Source organism: Nyctereutes procyonoides, unplaced genomic scaffold (assembly GCF_905146905.1).
Source record: "Nyctereutes procyonoides isolate TBG_1078 unplaced genomic scaffold, NYPRO_anot_genome, whole genome shotgun sequence".
Classification (NCBI taxonomy): domain Eukaryota; kingdom Metazoa; phylum Chordata; class Mammalia; order Carnivora; family Canidae; genus Nyctereutes; species Nyctereutes procyonoides.
In genome coordinates, this window is record NW_026575108.1 from 143,115 (window position 1) to 159,042 (window position 15,928).

The 15,928-nt window shown below is 35.5% G+C and overlaps 1 protein-coding gene across 1 annotated transcript; it reads left to right on the plus strand.

Annotated features, from left to right (window-relative positions):
- The first annotated feature begins 14,406 nt into the window (after positions 1-14,406).
- Positions 14,407-15,336, plus strand: LOC129514805 (olfactory receptor 4P4). The gene has a single exon (XM_055333509.1). The coding sequence runs from the start codon at positions 14,407-14,409 to the stop codon at positions 15,334-15,336; it is 930 nt and encodes a 309-aa protein (XP_055189484.1).
- Positions 15,337-15,928: the final 592 nt, after the last annotated feature.

Sequence of the window (15,928 nt, forward strand, 5' to 3'; positions counted from 1 at the left end):
CTTTTATTTTAAATTGAGATATAAATCATGTATAACATTATATTAGTTTCTGGTATACAAATAATTATTTGATATGAGTATACGTTGCATAATAGTCACCTCAATGTGTCTAGCTAATGAGTCACCGCACATACTTACAAATTATTTTCTTTTTTTAAGATTTTATTTATTTATTCATGAGAGACACACAGAGAGAGGCAGAGACACAGGCAGAGGGAGAAGCAGGCTCCCTGCAAAAAGCCTGATGTGAGACTTGATCCTGGGACTCCAGGATCATGCCCTGAGCCAAAAGCAGAAGCTCAACCACTGAGCCACCCAGGCATCCCCAAATTATTTTCTTATGATGAGAATTTTTTAGATGCCAAACTTTCTCAGTCATCTTTATTACACAAAATCCTGCCTGAGATTTTGAAGAGGTAGATCATAGAATTATTCCATATCAGAATCTAAGATAAATCTAGATATTTTAATAGTAAAACCCAAACATATTTTGCTATTATTTGAGCCTTAAATTATTTATAAAAATTATATCCACTTCTATGTTTATTGATGTGAAAATGTTGACAAAGGTTGCATGTTATAAGAAGAAAACAAATGGAAAGAAAAAGAGAAAAACATGTAAACTTAAAAAGTATTAAAGACTGTCCTGTCAAATGTAGCTAACACCTTTTGCTGAAATTCTTTATGAATGAGGTGTCACAGCATTCAAATTCGTGCTTGCGACTTTAGAATATCTCAATTTTTAAAAAGGTATCCACAGAAAATTTAATATTTTATATTCATTAATGAGATTTGTATAGCATAAATTGTAATGGATTTGGGGGAATCAAAATGTGGCTTAAAAGGTGTACTTACATAATAAATTTGCATAAAATTCAAATAAAATATTTTTAAAGACTGCAATGACATAATGGCATATTGTCACAAATATATTTTTAAATATATTTTATTTTTTAAAGCAAATTTAGGTTTGTAGAAACATGACACAAAAGGTACAGTGATTTCCCATATACACTCTCTGCCCCTCGTAATTTCTGTTTTCTTATATCTTGCAGTGGTGTGGCACATTTGTTACCGCTGGTAAATCAATACTGGTACAATATTCCTAAAGTCCGTGGCTTACATTAGGATTTATTCTTGTTGTTGTCAAGTTTTATGGACTTTGACATATTCATTATGTCATGTATCCACCATTACAGTATCATACAGAATAACTTCCCTTCCCTAAAAATGTCCTCTGCTCTGCCTAGTCACCTCTTCTCCTCTATCCTTGAATCTTTGCCAACCAGTGATTTTTTTTTTACTACTACCAGTTTTTTCTTATCTAGAAAGGAAATTCAGAATTCATATCTGTGATATAAATATTTTTGTTTCAAAGCCTAAATATCCTCTCATTTATTGTTTCAGTAATTAATATTTTAAAATTCACTATTATCTACTGCTTACACTCTCTACTTCTCCCGCATAAATTTATCATTCTTAATTTGGGTCATCTATGCTACAAACATAATAACAAATAACATAAACAAATCACTATACTTGGTATAACTCAAGAGAAACCTATCACCCCTGAAATTAGAAGGAATCAATATAAAAACATAAACTTGATTTTACCAAAAGAATACTCTGATGTATTTAAATTCAACCATTAAAGCCTTTCCTAATAGCAAAGAACTATTAAGAAACTTGAATTTTCTAAGTTCTGGTACTGTTCTAGAAAGATGTAGGTAAGCATATCATAAGATTTCAGAATATAGAGGAGCCTGGGTGGCGTCTGACTCTTGATTTTAGCTCAGGATCATGGAATCGAGCCCCATCTCCACCTCCATGCTCAAGAGGGAGTCCGCTTGAAATTCTCCCTCTTCCTCTGCCTCTCTGCTCATGCTCCCTCTCTCTCTCTTTCTCTCTCTCTCTGTCTCTCTCTATCTAAAATAGATAAATAAATATTTTTTTAAAAAAGGATTTTGGAATATAACCCCTAAAATTGGGAGATTATTAGATTACATATTGTCCTTTACAATGTGAAGCTCCTGTAATTATTTGAATCTAATACTTCCTACCAAGCCAGGAAGAACAACTAAACTGAAGGTTCATGGTCAGCTATGATGACACAAAAGTGCCTAATACAGGAACCTGGAAGAGAGAAAACCTCCAGTGTGTGGATGCAAACATATAGGGTGGTACAGAGCAGCAGAGAACACCAGGAGTCAACACGAAGAGGGGCAGAGAAAGCAGTAGGTCAAAACCACAAGTGATTGGGCAGGCAAGACAGGCAGAGACAGAATGGTGAAGAACACCTAAAGCTATAGACCTTACATACCTGTTTGTACCTTATGCTGTCTATTCCTCTACATAAAGCGGACCTAACACCAATGAGTGTGTGTATTCATATTACTTATTTTCTTGAAAGAAGTACTTTCATGTCCAAAGACAAGATTGTATTAGCTCCTCATTAAGAAGGTTATATTCTTTTTGGACTTCTAAGCAAATTCAAAATATAAAGAAAAATTTGAAACTCCCTTTCATCTCCAGTCATCTGAAATCACCTTCTTGCTCCATAATTTCCTATGATGCCTTTCACTTCTGCATTCCTTAGAGTATAAATCAGAGGGTTGAGCAAAGGTGTTCCAATTATATAAAACACAGCCATTATCTTAATCATAGGGAAGGTGGTTGCAGGATGTATGTATATAAATGTACAAGGACCAAAGAACAAGATGACCACAATGTTGTAGGAGAGGGCTTTTCTCCTCCCCTCAGCACTGTGATTTTCAGAGACTGCAAGGTTATAACATAGGAGCACATCAGCATGACAAAACTGTCATGTACAAATGTACAATGTACAAAAATGTACAAATGGCCCCACTTTGGGACACCAGAAGTAGATTGATCACATAGGTGTCTGCACAGGCAAGTTTCAACAAAAGCTGCAAGTCACAAAGATAGCAATCAATCACACTGAGACCATGGAACGGTAAACTCATGGCCAGAAATGTCTGAACTAAAGAATGTGCACAGGACTCCACCCAGGCCATAGCTACCAGCACAGCACAGATCCGTCAACGTATGATGGTTGTGTAGTGCAGGGTCTTACAGATGGCCACATAGCGGTCAGCAGTCATGAAGATGAGGATGAATGAAGATCTCCAGGGAGCCAAAGAAACGGAATGAAAAAATTTGTATCATGTTCTTACTGAAAGAGACAGTGGTCTTCTTCAAAAGGACATCCATAATCATTCTAGGGGCTATGGGAGTACAGAAGCAGGTGTCAGATGAGGATAAGTGGAAAAGGAAGAAGTATACCAGACTCCCGAGTGCCCGGCTGGACTTGAAAGTAGTAATAACCAGAAAGTTACCCAACTACATCCCCAAGAAGAAAACCAAGAAAGTGACAAAGACTACTTTCTTCCTGGATCAACTTAAGCAGAAAAATTTATTCATATTATTCAGCTGCATGATCATGAATGAGGAAAAGAGGAAGTGTGAAAAGACTTATCTGCAAAAAAACATAAAGGAATTAATTTACAATGTGCTATGAGATGTTATGGAATATTTTAAGCAAATTAATTCGTGGGACTATGTGAGATTATGGGATATTTTTAAGCAAAAATAAATATTCTCCATCAAGTACATTCTATGTTTTTTTTGTCACTGCAATATTTTGTTCTCAATTTTTAACGATCACTTCATTGAATGCTATGAGTCCCAAGGTATCTTACTAATGTGATACCTTCCTTCAACTCTCTTCAAATATAACTTCTCTCTAGATCTGACATGATTATGTTTAATTTTGCCAATTCAATGATTATAAAATTAAGATATATTGCTTATGTTGTTATTTCCATCAGCTTTTTGTATTTAATAAATATTGAGGTTCCTGTTTTATATAGTATGTCATTTAGCCTTTAGGATATACTTAACTGCTTTTAAAGGTTTGGGAATACTAATGTAACCTCACACATCACTCCCGACTCTATAAAGAATGCCCTTTTAATACATATATTTATATATCACATATTCATCACATGTATTTTTATTATTCTGCTTCTCTGCCTACCCTCTCAGATATAGCAGCTTTAAAGGAAGAAAAGGAAAGACAGTTTTTGGGCACCTGGGTGGCTCAGTGGTGGAGCATCTGCCTTCAGCTCAGGTTGTGATCCCAGGGTCCTGGGATCGAGTCCCATGACAGGCTCCCCGCAGGGAGCCTGCTTCTCCCTCTGCCTGTGTCTCTGCCTTTCTTTCTGTGTCTCTCATGAATAAATATTTTAAAAATACATCATATTAAAATGGGGTGGGCAGTTAAAGCACTGCTTTGAGGAAATTTAAATACCAACTGAATGCATTTTAAAGAAATTTAAAATCAATAACCTAAGTTTTTATCCTCGAAAATTAGGAGAACAAATAAAGTCCAAACCTAGCTGGAGGAAGAATATAATAAATATTAAGCAGGAAATTAATTACACTGTCAACACAAAAGAAGTATGTAAAATTGATGAAATCAAGAGCCTTTTCTTTAAAAAGAATAACACAATTTATACACCTCTATCCAAGATAACCAAGAAAAAGGAAAGAAGACACATTGACAGGATTAAGAATAAGGGAGGAGACGTCCCTCATCCTACAGAGACATTAAAAGGATAATAGGGAATATTATGAATAATTTTATGACATAATTTTGTTATGTTTGTCATAATTGAAAAGACAAATTTCTTGAGAGATACACACTACAAAAACTCACCAAAGAAGGAAGAAATATATCATCTGAATAGGTTTATATCTATTAAAGAAATTGAATTAAACCATGCATGAAAGAAAACTTCTGGCCCAGATGGCTTCAGCACTGAACCCTACCAAACATACAAGGAAGCAATAATATTAAGTCTACACATGATCTTCAAGTGAAAAAGGAACATTTCCCAACTCACTTTATGAGGTTCTATTATCCCAATACCAAGTCTAGGTGAAAATACTGCAAGAAATGAACACTAAAGACCATTATTCTCAGGAACATGGCCATAAAAATATAACGAACCACAAGGAAATCAAATCCAGCAATAGAAACCCTATTTCTGTTTCTGTCCCCTGTGGGGAGCCCAATGAGGGACTTTATCCCAGGACCCTGGGATCAGGATCTGAGCTGAAGGCAGATGCTCCATCACTGAGCCACCCAGGCATCCCACTCCCTAACATTTTGGAGCTGGGGAGCCAGGTTTATTTTGTTGTTGTTGTTTTTACTGTCCTATCTCTGTTTTCTTTGGATGGGTAAGAACCTGACTCTAGGGCCTTTCCGTTATCTATCCCTGTCTGCCTCTAACTCATTCCTACATCAATAGCTTTTTTTTTTTTTTTTGTCATTTTGTTAGGTGTCTGGAGAGCAAGACCTTTCTTTATTGTCTTGGTGGTCTCAGTAGCTCTTAGCATGGCACATTGGCCCTAGTAGGGTCTCAGTAAGTGGCAGTAGAACTAAACTGGCCCCACTCTGAGCTCACCCGGCTTTACATTTCTGGGTACTGATCTTGCCACTTCAAAATGTCTTGGCTACAACTATTTTTTCTGATTAAAAGGTTTAAACCTCTGTGGATTTTTATTTTCTCTGTATTTCCTGCCTATTCCCAACTTGGTTTATCTTGTAACTCCTCCATATTTTTTTTTCGAATTTACCTGTTCCATTTCAGTCATTAATTATTTGTCACCCACCTTTTTCTCCTCTCTGGGATTCATTTCCCTTTCAAGGATGCATGTCCTCCAGAGCAAGTTTTAATCTAACCTCCTTTAACCCCATGGTTATGTATCCCTCTTTCTTCACCTAACTGTTGATACCTTCTTCTTTTGCCATGCCTCCTTGCTGGCATGGTGCTAGCATGGCTTGGCTTGCCATGCCAAGATGCTATGATTTAATTATTTGTTGAATAATAATAATGAACATTTGGACAATTTTTTTTATCATTTCTGAAGAAATAGCTTAGTAGATGTTTGCATATCCCTATAAGCCTGAGTATAAATGAGTTAATCTCAGGCTGTGAAAAACATCTTACTAAAGTCAGAAACAAATAAAAACAAATGAAAGTTTTGGGGGTCATTGATTTCCATTAAACTCCCATGGAGCCCTATGAACAAGTTAAAATACCTTCAATGAATTATATGAAATACTACCTTCAGTGGTGCTCCATGTGATAGGGGAAAAAGGATGAAGTTAAAGAATTTATTTCTCCTTATGTGCAAGCTTGTCTAAATGAACATGTGGATAATCTTGGGAAAATTAATTGAGGACGGCACAGGAAGTTTTTCTGTATAGATTTCTCTCTTAATTTCTTACCTAACCATGGTGCCAGCCAGAGCCTTGATTAAATGGTCGTCATTAGATGTATTTAGAAAAATAATATGCTACTGTAGGGGGCTTACTCTGATATTGATTTTTACATTTGAGTAAAAAGATAAATTAAGGAAAGACAAAATTAATCAATGAGAGGAAACAGATGTCTCAGACACTCCAAACAGATTAGATGTTCTCCTGAAGGTTATTTATTTATATGACATTCCTTGAGCAAATGTGAATTATGTGCCTAATGCCAAACACAGACATGGGTATCATGACATCCAGTTTCTTGAAAAATGGACAGTCTAACAATGGAGAAACAGATGCACAAAATCAAATGGAAGTCCCCCAAGGTGGTACAGGAATATCACTGATAATTATGAGAAACTGTTATTTTTGGCAAAGAGGTATGATAAATCCTCATTGCAGGAGGTGTGTTTGAGGTCAGCTTTAAAAAGGAATAGATGTTGGGACACCTGGGGTGTCTCAGTGGTTGAGCGTCTGCCTTTGGCTCAGGTCATGATCCCCGGGGTCCTGGGATCGAGTCCTGCATCGGGCTCCTCACAGGGAACCTGCTTCTCCCTCTGCCTATGTCTCTGCCTCTCTCTCTGGGTCTCTCATGAATAAATAAATATCTTTTTTAAGAAGCATCAAAGGGAAAGAAATACAAGGCTTATATGAGAAAACAGTGAGAAATCAGTTTGGTTGGGGTTTAAGGAACAATGTTGGAGAAAAAGCATGTGCCCAATGGTATGGGTTTGGAAGAGAATGAAGCAGCTGGGAGATGAGTAGGTAACAGGTGTGCTCTATGTCTGACTTCTAGTACCCATTTCTGGACTTGGCCTCTCTCTAGAGTTGGAACTCAGGTACAGATGATAATGAGAAAGTTGGTGAGAGAGAAGAGGAAGTAAAACTGGCCAAAGACAGAAGAGAGATCTCTGTCTCAGACCTTACCCTTCTTGACTTTTGATGAGAAACTCATTCTAATTTTTTTTATTAACTCTCCATCCACGTTTGCACATTTCATTTCAGAATCTGGAAATATCCTGCACAGTGTAAGGGCAGGGGGGATGTCTCAGGGCTAATGGAATTAAATATGCATCTTATTTATCTAGTGAAGTCATGAGGAGAACTGCAGGTTCCTGATGCCAACTTTTCTCTCCAGAAATAGCTGCCTCCACATTGTAGCTTCCTGTTTGTGCAAACTGTTTGAGACTTTTCTATGACCCCATCATTCTTGTTCCCATTTTCATGCCTGAAAGTGTGGATGATATTGAGTCACCCACAAGGTAAACTCTTTAAAGAGGAGTAACAAAGTAACAGAGTAGGGCCCCTTCCTTGCAAGAATATTAATTCCTCCATATTCTTTCCATCTGGCCCAGCTTTCCTGTGAATTAATTTATATCACTTATCAAATTGTGTTTGAGTTGGATGCTAATCCAGGCCAAATGCTGATTTGATGCAAAGAGATGTTTCTAAATTGTTCTTATTTCAGCATTTCTGTTACATTGGGATTCTCAGTGGGGAAGGACCAGGTTCTTCCAGCTTCACTTACAGGGCAAACTGCAGACCTACCCAGTGTGGAAAACCACTTGCTCAGACATGGCTGTGCACTGTGTTGAAGCTTGATGTCTTTAGATTCTCAGCATGATTTAGAGAGCACATATAACCTAAATGAATGCTTATTCTTGCCACAGTTATAATTATCATCCAAATCACAGGCAGGCCTCATTTGCTTGGCTGAAAAGTTTAGGGGCAAGAAGCAGAAAGCAAGTGTCTGCAGGTGTTTCTATCATAATTGTTGCTTTTGTATTACCTGATGGAGATTCAGCAGATTTATACCTAAAAGAATTCAATAAAAAAAGATAAGTGACAACAATAATTGCTTATATATTTGAAATACCTTGTTAAGGAATATACATGAATTTCTTATCTCTAAAGGTAGGAAACTGAATTTGGGAGGTTGGAAATTCAGTACAGATCTACTCACCTGCGTGCAGTAGAGCTAAGATTCAAACTCAAGTCTCATCACTGGTTTGCCAGAACTCACTCTCTCTCTCTCTCTCTCTCCTCTCTCTCTCTCTTTTAAAGATTTTAGTTATTTATTCACAAGAGACACAGAAAGGCAGAAACATAGACAAAGGGAGAATCAGGCTCCTCGCAGGGAGTCCAATGCGGGGCTTGATCCCAGGACTCTAGGATCACGCCCTGTGACTGAAGGCAGAACTCTTATGTGTGATGCTATACTACCTCTAACTGTTGAATAATAAAAGAGATAATTAAGTTTGCTGTAATAGAATGCTTAGTGAAGTGTCATTTCTCTTGTAAATAAAGACAATAATATTGGTTAGTGTTTACTATAGATAGCTTAATAGTGATTGGAAGCTTGCTCTAGTGGTATATGCTGTGTAATGCATGAGATTCTTATTTTCTTTTGCATCCTAATGGTAACTTTAAAAAGTAGATGTAATCTCCATTTTACAGAGTTGAAAGCTGAGGTCTGAAGAAGTGACTTCCTCAATATCACTTACAGTTTGCTGCAGAGCAGGGCTTTGAATCCGGACCTACCTAATATCTTAAATTCTCATCCTTTTGGCTAAGATCAAGTGTGAACCCAGACATATTTGCCTATCTGGCTCATCTCTGCTCTTTTCACTGTGCCATGCTGCCATGAGGTAGTAGATTAATATGAAAGCAGCACTTGGTGTTAAATTTTTTCATTAAAAAATACAAATGTATTTATATACATTTACATTACATTACATATACATTGAATACAAATATAAATAATATTTTTGATAATAATAGAGCTCTATTTATAAAAAAATACCATAAGAAGTGAAAATGAAAAACCATTCTCATGAACACAGACATAACAATTTTTAACAAAACATTATTAAATCAATAACAGCAATAAATCACAACCAAGTGGAGTTCATCCAAACCACGTAAGTCTTGTTCAACAATGGAAAAACAATCAACATAACTCACTATATTAATAGACTGAAGAAAGAGAACTATAAGATCATATCAATAGATGCAGACAAAGTTTTCAACAGAATTCAACATCTTTTTATGATCAAAAACTTCAGCAACCTATGAACTTCATTAGCCTAATAAAAATATCTATGAATAACCAATAGCTAATATAAAACTTAATGGTAGGAGACTAACTTATTTTCCTGTATAATCTAGAACAAGACAAAGATGTCTTTTTCTACTACTAATTATCCAAAATTGTTTTGAAAGCCCTAGCTAATGTAATAGACTCCCAAAAAAGTCATAGAAAGTAGAAGAACAAGTGAAACTGCCCTTATTTCTATGCAACACAACTACCTATGTTAAAATCCCAAATAATCTACAAATACCTCTTGAAACTAATAAGTGAGTTTAGCAAGTTCATAGGATACACTGTCCACATGTATAATAGAGCCAGCAATCAAAAACTGAAATCTAAAATTTTAAAAAATTATAATAAAATCTATTTGTATATAAATTTAGTGAAGTATAAGCAAGAGCTATATGCAGAAAATTACAAAACAACAATGAAATAAATCAAAGACTAAGCAAATAGTATACACTATTAATTAAAAGACTCAATGATGTTAAGGTGTCAATTTCTCCAATTCAGCAATTTTTTTTTAGATATCAGCAAGATGATTCTCAAACTCATTTGAATAGGCAAAGCAACTAGAATAGCCAAAATAATTTTTAAAAAAATGCTACAATGTTGTAGGACTCATATTATAAAATTAGACTTACTGTAGAGTAATCAAGATTATGTGCTATTACTGGTCACTGTGGTATTGGTAAAAAGCATACACATAAAGGTCAATGGAACAAAAAGAAAAAGGTAATTTGATGGAGAAAAGATGGTGTTTTTAACAAACAGTGCTAGAGCAACTGGATGTCCATATACAGAAAATGAACTTAGACTATGACACAGTTTACACAAAATAGCTTAAAATGAATCATAGATATAAAAGTATTTAAAGGATCTCAGAAGATACACTTCAATACTTTTACTAAGGAGGAGGAGAATCCATTGAGTAGATGAGCTTTTTGGATAAACGAGTATAGCTAGAAGGAATGGGACAGTGAAGAAAAAGATAAGAGAAGAGGAACATAGGGGATCCCATGGAGAAAAGTCTGAGATCTGAAGGAGATGCAAAAACACCTACTAAATCAAGATTGAGGGAGACATGTAACAGCAAGAGAAAAAAATTGGGGGGAAAAAGTTTATTTGGATTGTAGGGAATAGACTGATCATAAGATCTCCCAGAATCCCTGGGTAATTTGTATTTTAGAAGCAAAGCAAACTAACAAGTTGTGCACATTTTCAAAGGCTATGATGCTTGGCTATTTTTATAATTTTTACCCATTAAATAAGACACCCAAATAACCATTAATATACAGAATAATGAATGATTATAAACCCATTAACTCTCACTCAGTACAAAAAAAAAATCGCATCTCTATCCTTCCATAGACTCATGCTCTTTCGCCCCAGAAGTGTCACCTCCATTTCATAAGAATCACTGTCACTTTACAATGCCACAGTTCTTTCACTTGTGAATTAAGATTGGTGATATTATCTATTGTATAGAGTTGTTGTAAAGAGAAATGAGCTAAATTCCATCAGTGGTTCAGGTCTGACATAGAGCACAGTTTACTAAATATTTGCTATTAGTGGAACTCAGAGGGCAAAGCAGAATCAGGTATTAGTTTTGAATAGAAATGTAAAAAGAGGAAAGGTTATTGAAAATGACCTAAGACTAGAGCAAAATTACAAAACCTTCAAATCTCCTGACAAAGTACTTTAATGAGCATTTTGTAAACCTAAAAATATACAAAAGAAAGTTCTATATGTCTGTAATTTTCCTTAAAATTTACCTGAATAACAATTAATTTACCTCAAGTGGAGATTTACCTTAATGGAGATACACCATTAAAATTTTATTGTAAATGGAAATTAGAAGATTTACCTTAAGGGAAATACATTAAAGAACATGTACATTTTTTCCCCCAGAGAATGATAAAAACACTATGTAGGAATGGATAGATATTGTTTCTTTTTTTTTTAAGATTTTATTTATTTATTCACAAGAGACAGAGAGAGATAGAAGCAGAGACATAGAGGGAGAAGCAGGCTCCCTGCAAGAAGCCCGATGTGGGACTTGATCCCAAGACCCCAGGATCAAGCCCTGAGCCTAAGGCAGAAGGTCAACTGCTGAGACACCCAGGTGCCCTGGGATATCATTTCTTAACATAAGGACCAGGACTATAGTTCAATCTGCAGATTATAGCAAAGGGAAAAAGAAACTCAAATTGCATAAACAGAGATCTCAGTCACCAAGGACTTTTTAATGAGTGAGATTCTAACAACACACTGAAGAATTACCTTTTGTGTAGGGCATTTGAAATCCAGCTGTAGAGCTGTTGTGGTTACTTGGATCTGAGAGGATACTAACTGGTCAATTGATTATTTGGGGACAGAAAATAATTAACTCGAACTAAATAAGCAATACCTTGGGAGAAAACAAATATACTTTTAGGATATAAACTTTACCTAAAATTTTACTTAGCATTTGAGCTTTGAAAACCTCAGGAATAATGTGGTGGCACAAATAGAGTATAAAATAATGATTTGATTAATTTTGGAAAACAAAGTCATCTTCTTGCTTTAAGACTTTTTTTTTTCCCTATAGGATAACCTCCTATTGTTTATTTGAACTGAAAGTGTGACAAGTGACAGTAGTTACAAAAAATGTATGAATTTTGTACTTTTTAAAGTATACCTTGGGGGAAGTTAGAAAGTGAAACTCATCAGTAGCATTCGCTGAGCTGAGAACAATTTTCAAGTCAGAAAGTTAGAGAAAACCATTCAAATAGATAAAGAATGCTTGTGATTTCAATGAAGAAAGGGATAAAAGATTATAAAAGAAGAAATCATTCAAAATAAGTGCAGAGGAAAATATGTGAGTAATTTTTTACCATTATTTTGCATAAATCTCTAATAATATCTTTTGAAAAAATAGTAACTGCTATGTTAGGAAAATATATTAATTAGCAGCTAATTTTAAAGTAGATTTTACTGTGAATTCTGCAGTCTAAGACTTTTTGGTTTAAGAGAAGACTAAATTCAAATATGTGTTAGTTATCTACTGAGGGTAGGATGACATATTCTAGAAAAATAAGATCAAGGTTGTGTATTAATTCTACCTACTTTATTAGATGTCTGTACATAAAAAAGGATCAATAATTACAACTTTAGAGAAATGGTTAGCAAAACATTGACCAAGGATAAAGTAATTTTAATTATGTGAAAGACATCATGATGTTATCCGGATAATTGAAGCTAGTGCCTTCATTCTACAGATAGGAAATTTATATGCCAAGAGTATACCAGGTTCCTAATGTAAGGTGTGGCAGTATTAGGGCTTGCACCCAAATTGTCTTCTCCTACCCATTTTTTTTCACTTGGCCAATAGCTGAGGTTGTAATATCACTACTCATACTTGAGAAGTGAGAAATATATTGCTTCCTAGAAGCACATGAGCTGCACATTTGTTTCTTCTAGAGCTGGCTTGCTTATTCCAAAATCCTGAACTGATTTGATTTGTAGTTTTTCATGGAGACTTGAGTCTGTCTTATAGTCCTGTGTTTCCTTTTACACATTTTCCATTTCAATTTGAGAAGTTAACATGGGACAATGATCCATCCATTCAGGGAGGATCCTGATCTTGTCTGGAAGATTCAGAAAGGTATATAAATTTCAGATTTGGGACAGCCAGGGTTATTGTTAAATTTATATTTTTGCTTCAATATTTCCCTTCTTAGAGGGTGTATAGAGATCTATGATCTATGATCATGATCAAAGTTGATCTATGATCAAGGTTGAGTCTCAGAGATAGTCTGAATTATATAGAACAGGATATATTTTTCTAGGTTTCAAATGAAGAAAAAACTTAAAGAAATTAACTGACATGCAAAAAGTTATATATGAAGTTAGCAGCTGACTTAAGACATGTAAACAGGGATTCCCCCCAAATTATAATGAATGATCAGATTATACACATGATTTTTTTAAAGGCATTAAAATATGTGGCAATTAATCATAGCAGCTCTATGTCTGCAAGGATTTGAACTCAGGACTGCCAGACAGGACATTAAATATACCTGGAGCCTTCTAAACCAAGATAACTAGAAATTCAAGTAATATTTTTAGCATACTGCTAATAAGTGCAGACAGATTGATGAAATGGTTTTGACTGGGAACATTCCAAGACTTACTTTACTTAGAGACTTAAAATTATACAGAAAGCCTTTATACTTGTGCAGGGATAAGGAACATATTTCAGGTATGTTTAATCAATAATTCAAGCCAGTAGTATATCCACTTTTATAATTTTATTCAAATTAAAATAGCCTCTTTAACTTCTTGGCTAATATCACTATAATTTGGGGAATCGTCAAAAGTTATTTCTCAATAACGTGTCCTTAAACTAATTCAAGTTCTTAAAACTCCACTGTGGAAATGAGTACTTTTGCTTTAAAATTCCATTTCTATTACAGTGGGATTATTCATTGTATGGGTGACCATGTTAACTTAGTAATAGAGAGAGCTGAAGAGGAAATTTAAATAGAAATTGAGAAGTCATGTATAAGGTTAGTGCTGAAAAAAAAATATGGAAGTGCAAACATCATGAAAATACAAGACAGGATTGAGCCTAAAATTATAAAACTATTGGATTAAATATATTATTATGCAATCAGTGCCATGTTTTCAGCAGCATCCAAGACTCATTTGTGGATGATCAAAGGCCTTTAGGTTGACTAAAGCAGACATTGATCACAATTTGCTGGCAGATTTAATGAAAATCTACTAGCTTATGGTCCCCCAGAGTCTTCTTAGAGGGTCACTTTAACTGAATATTTGATTTTTATCCTCTGAGACATTTGAATGAAGCATATTCAACCTAGTAAATTCATCAAATAGGATCTGATCATCACTCTATTCCAGAAACTTTTAAATAGACCTCATGGATTCTGTATTTCAGGTGATTCATGTATTCTATCTATGCTGGACCATGGATCACAGCAATAACGTCACTGTATTTATTCTCTTGGGACTTTCCAAAAACAAGAACATTGAAATCCTTTGTTTTGTATTATTTTTATTCTGCTACCTTGCTATTTGGATAGGAAACTTGCTTATAATGATTTCTATCATGTGCAGTCAGCTAATTGAGCAACCCATGTATTTCTTCCTTAATTACCTCTCCGTCTCCGACCTTTGTTACACATCCACTGTGACACCCAAGCTAATGACTGACTTATTGGCAGAAAGGAAGACCATTTCCTACAGTAACTGCATGACACAACTCTTTACCACACATTTATTTGGAGGCATCGAGATCTTCATTCTCACAGGGATGGCCTATGACCGCTATGTGGCCATCTGCAAACCCCTGCACTACACCATCATCATGAGCAGACAGAGATGTAATGCAATCATCGCAGCCTGCTGTACGGGGGCGTTTATACATTCCACCACTCAGTTCCTTCTCACCATCTTCCTCCCGTTCTGTGGCCCCAATGAGATAGATCACTACTTCTGTGATGTGTATCCTTTACTGAAGCTGGCCTGTTCTAATACACACGCCATAGGTCTCTTAGTCATTGCTAATTCAGGCCTAATTGCTTTGGTGACCTTTGCTGTGCTGATGCTGTCTTATTGTTTTATACTGTGCAGCATCAGGGCATATTCTGCACAGAGTCGCAGCAAAGCTCTTGCCACCTGTACTTCTCACCTCACAGTCGTGGTTCTATTTTTTGCACCTGCACTATTCATTTACCTTCGCCCAGCCACAACTTTCCCAGAAGACAAAGTGTTGGCTCTTTTCTACACCATCATTGCCCCCATGTTCAATCCTCTGATCTACACGCTGAGAAACACGGAGATGAAGAATGCCTTGAGAAGAGTGTGGTGTCATCATGCCCTCCTAGAAGGAAAGTAATTTTGCAGAAGCTTTTCTGATTCTCATGCTGTGGTTCTGAAGCCCATGACTGTGAATAAGATCCGCTCTTATCATCTGACCTCACTGCTGGAAGAGATAGATAAGTGGGCAAGCAGAAAGCACATCCCCTCTGTTTTAGGCTTCAACCTTACACCACATTAATCAATTGAGTACAATTATTATTCACATGCTCCTCCTCAGGATGTAGCCATTAAGAATTATGCTTACATGCTATGAGATAACCAGATGATATCTTAAAAGTAAAGGAATTATTTTATTCACTCTTTTTGCATTTTAAGGTGTGAAAAAAATGCCTGGCCTGTTTTAACTTTTTTTCAACACAAAAGCCAATAGGTAATATAATCTTTTAATTTTCAACTTGATACTCAGCTATAAATACAGAAAATCACACATATTGTTTATGTACAGTTCATTCATTACCACACATGGAGCAATATCCTGTAATTAGCAACCAGATTAAGAGTTAGAGATTATCAGTGCACCTAAAGTCTTCCACATTTTTCTTTAATCACTAACCTTCTAAAGGTGATTGCAATATAGTTTGTGGTTTGTATGATACAGATCATACTCT

Excerpts from the sequence above, each read along its gene's own strand:
- LOC129514805 (XM_055333509.1), top strand. The coding sequence starts at position 14,407 with ATGGATCACAGCAATAACGTCACTGTATTTATTCTCTTGGGACTTTCC.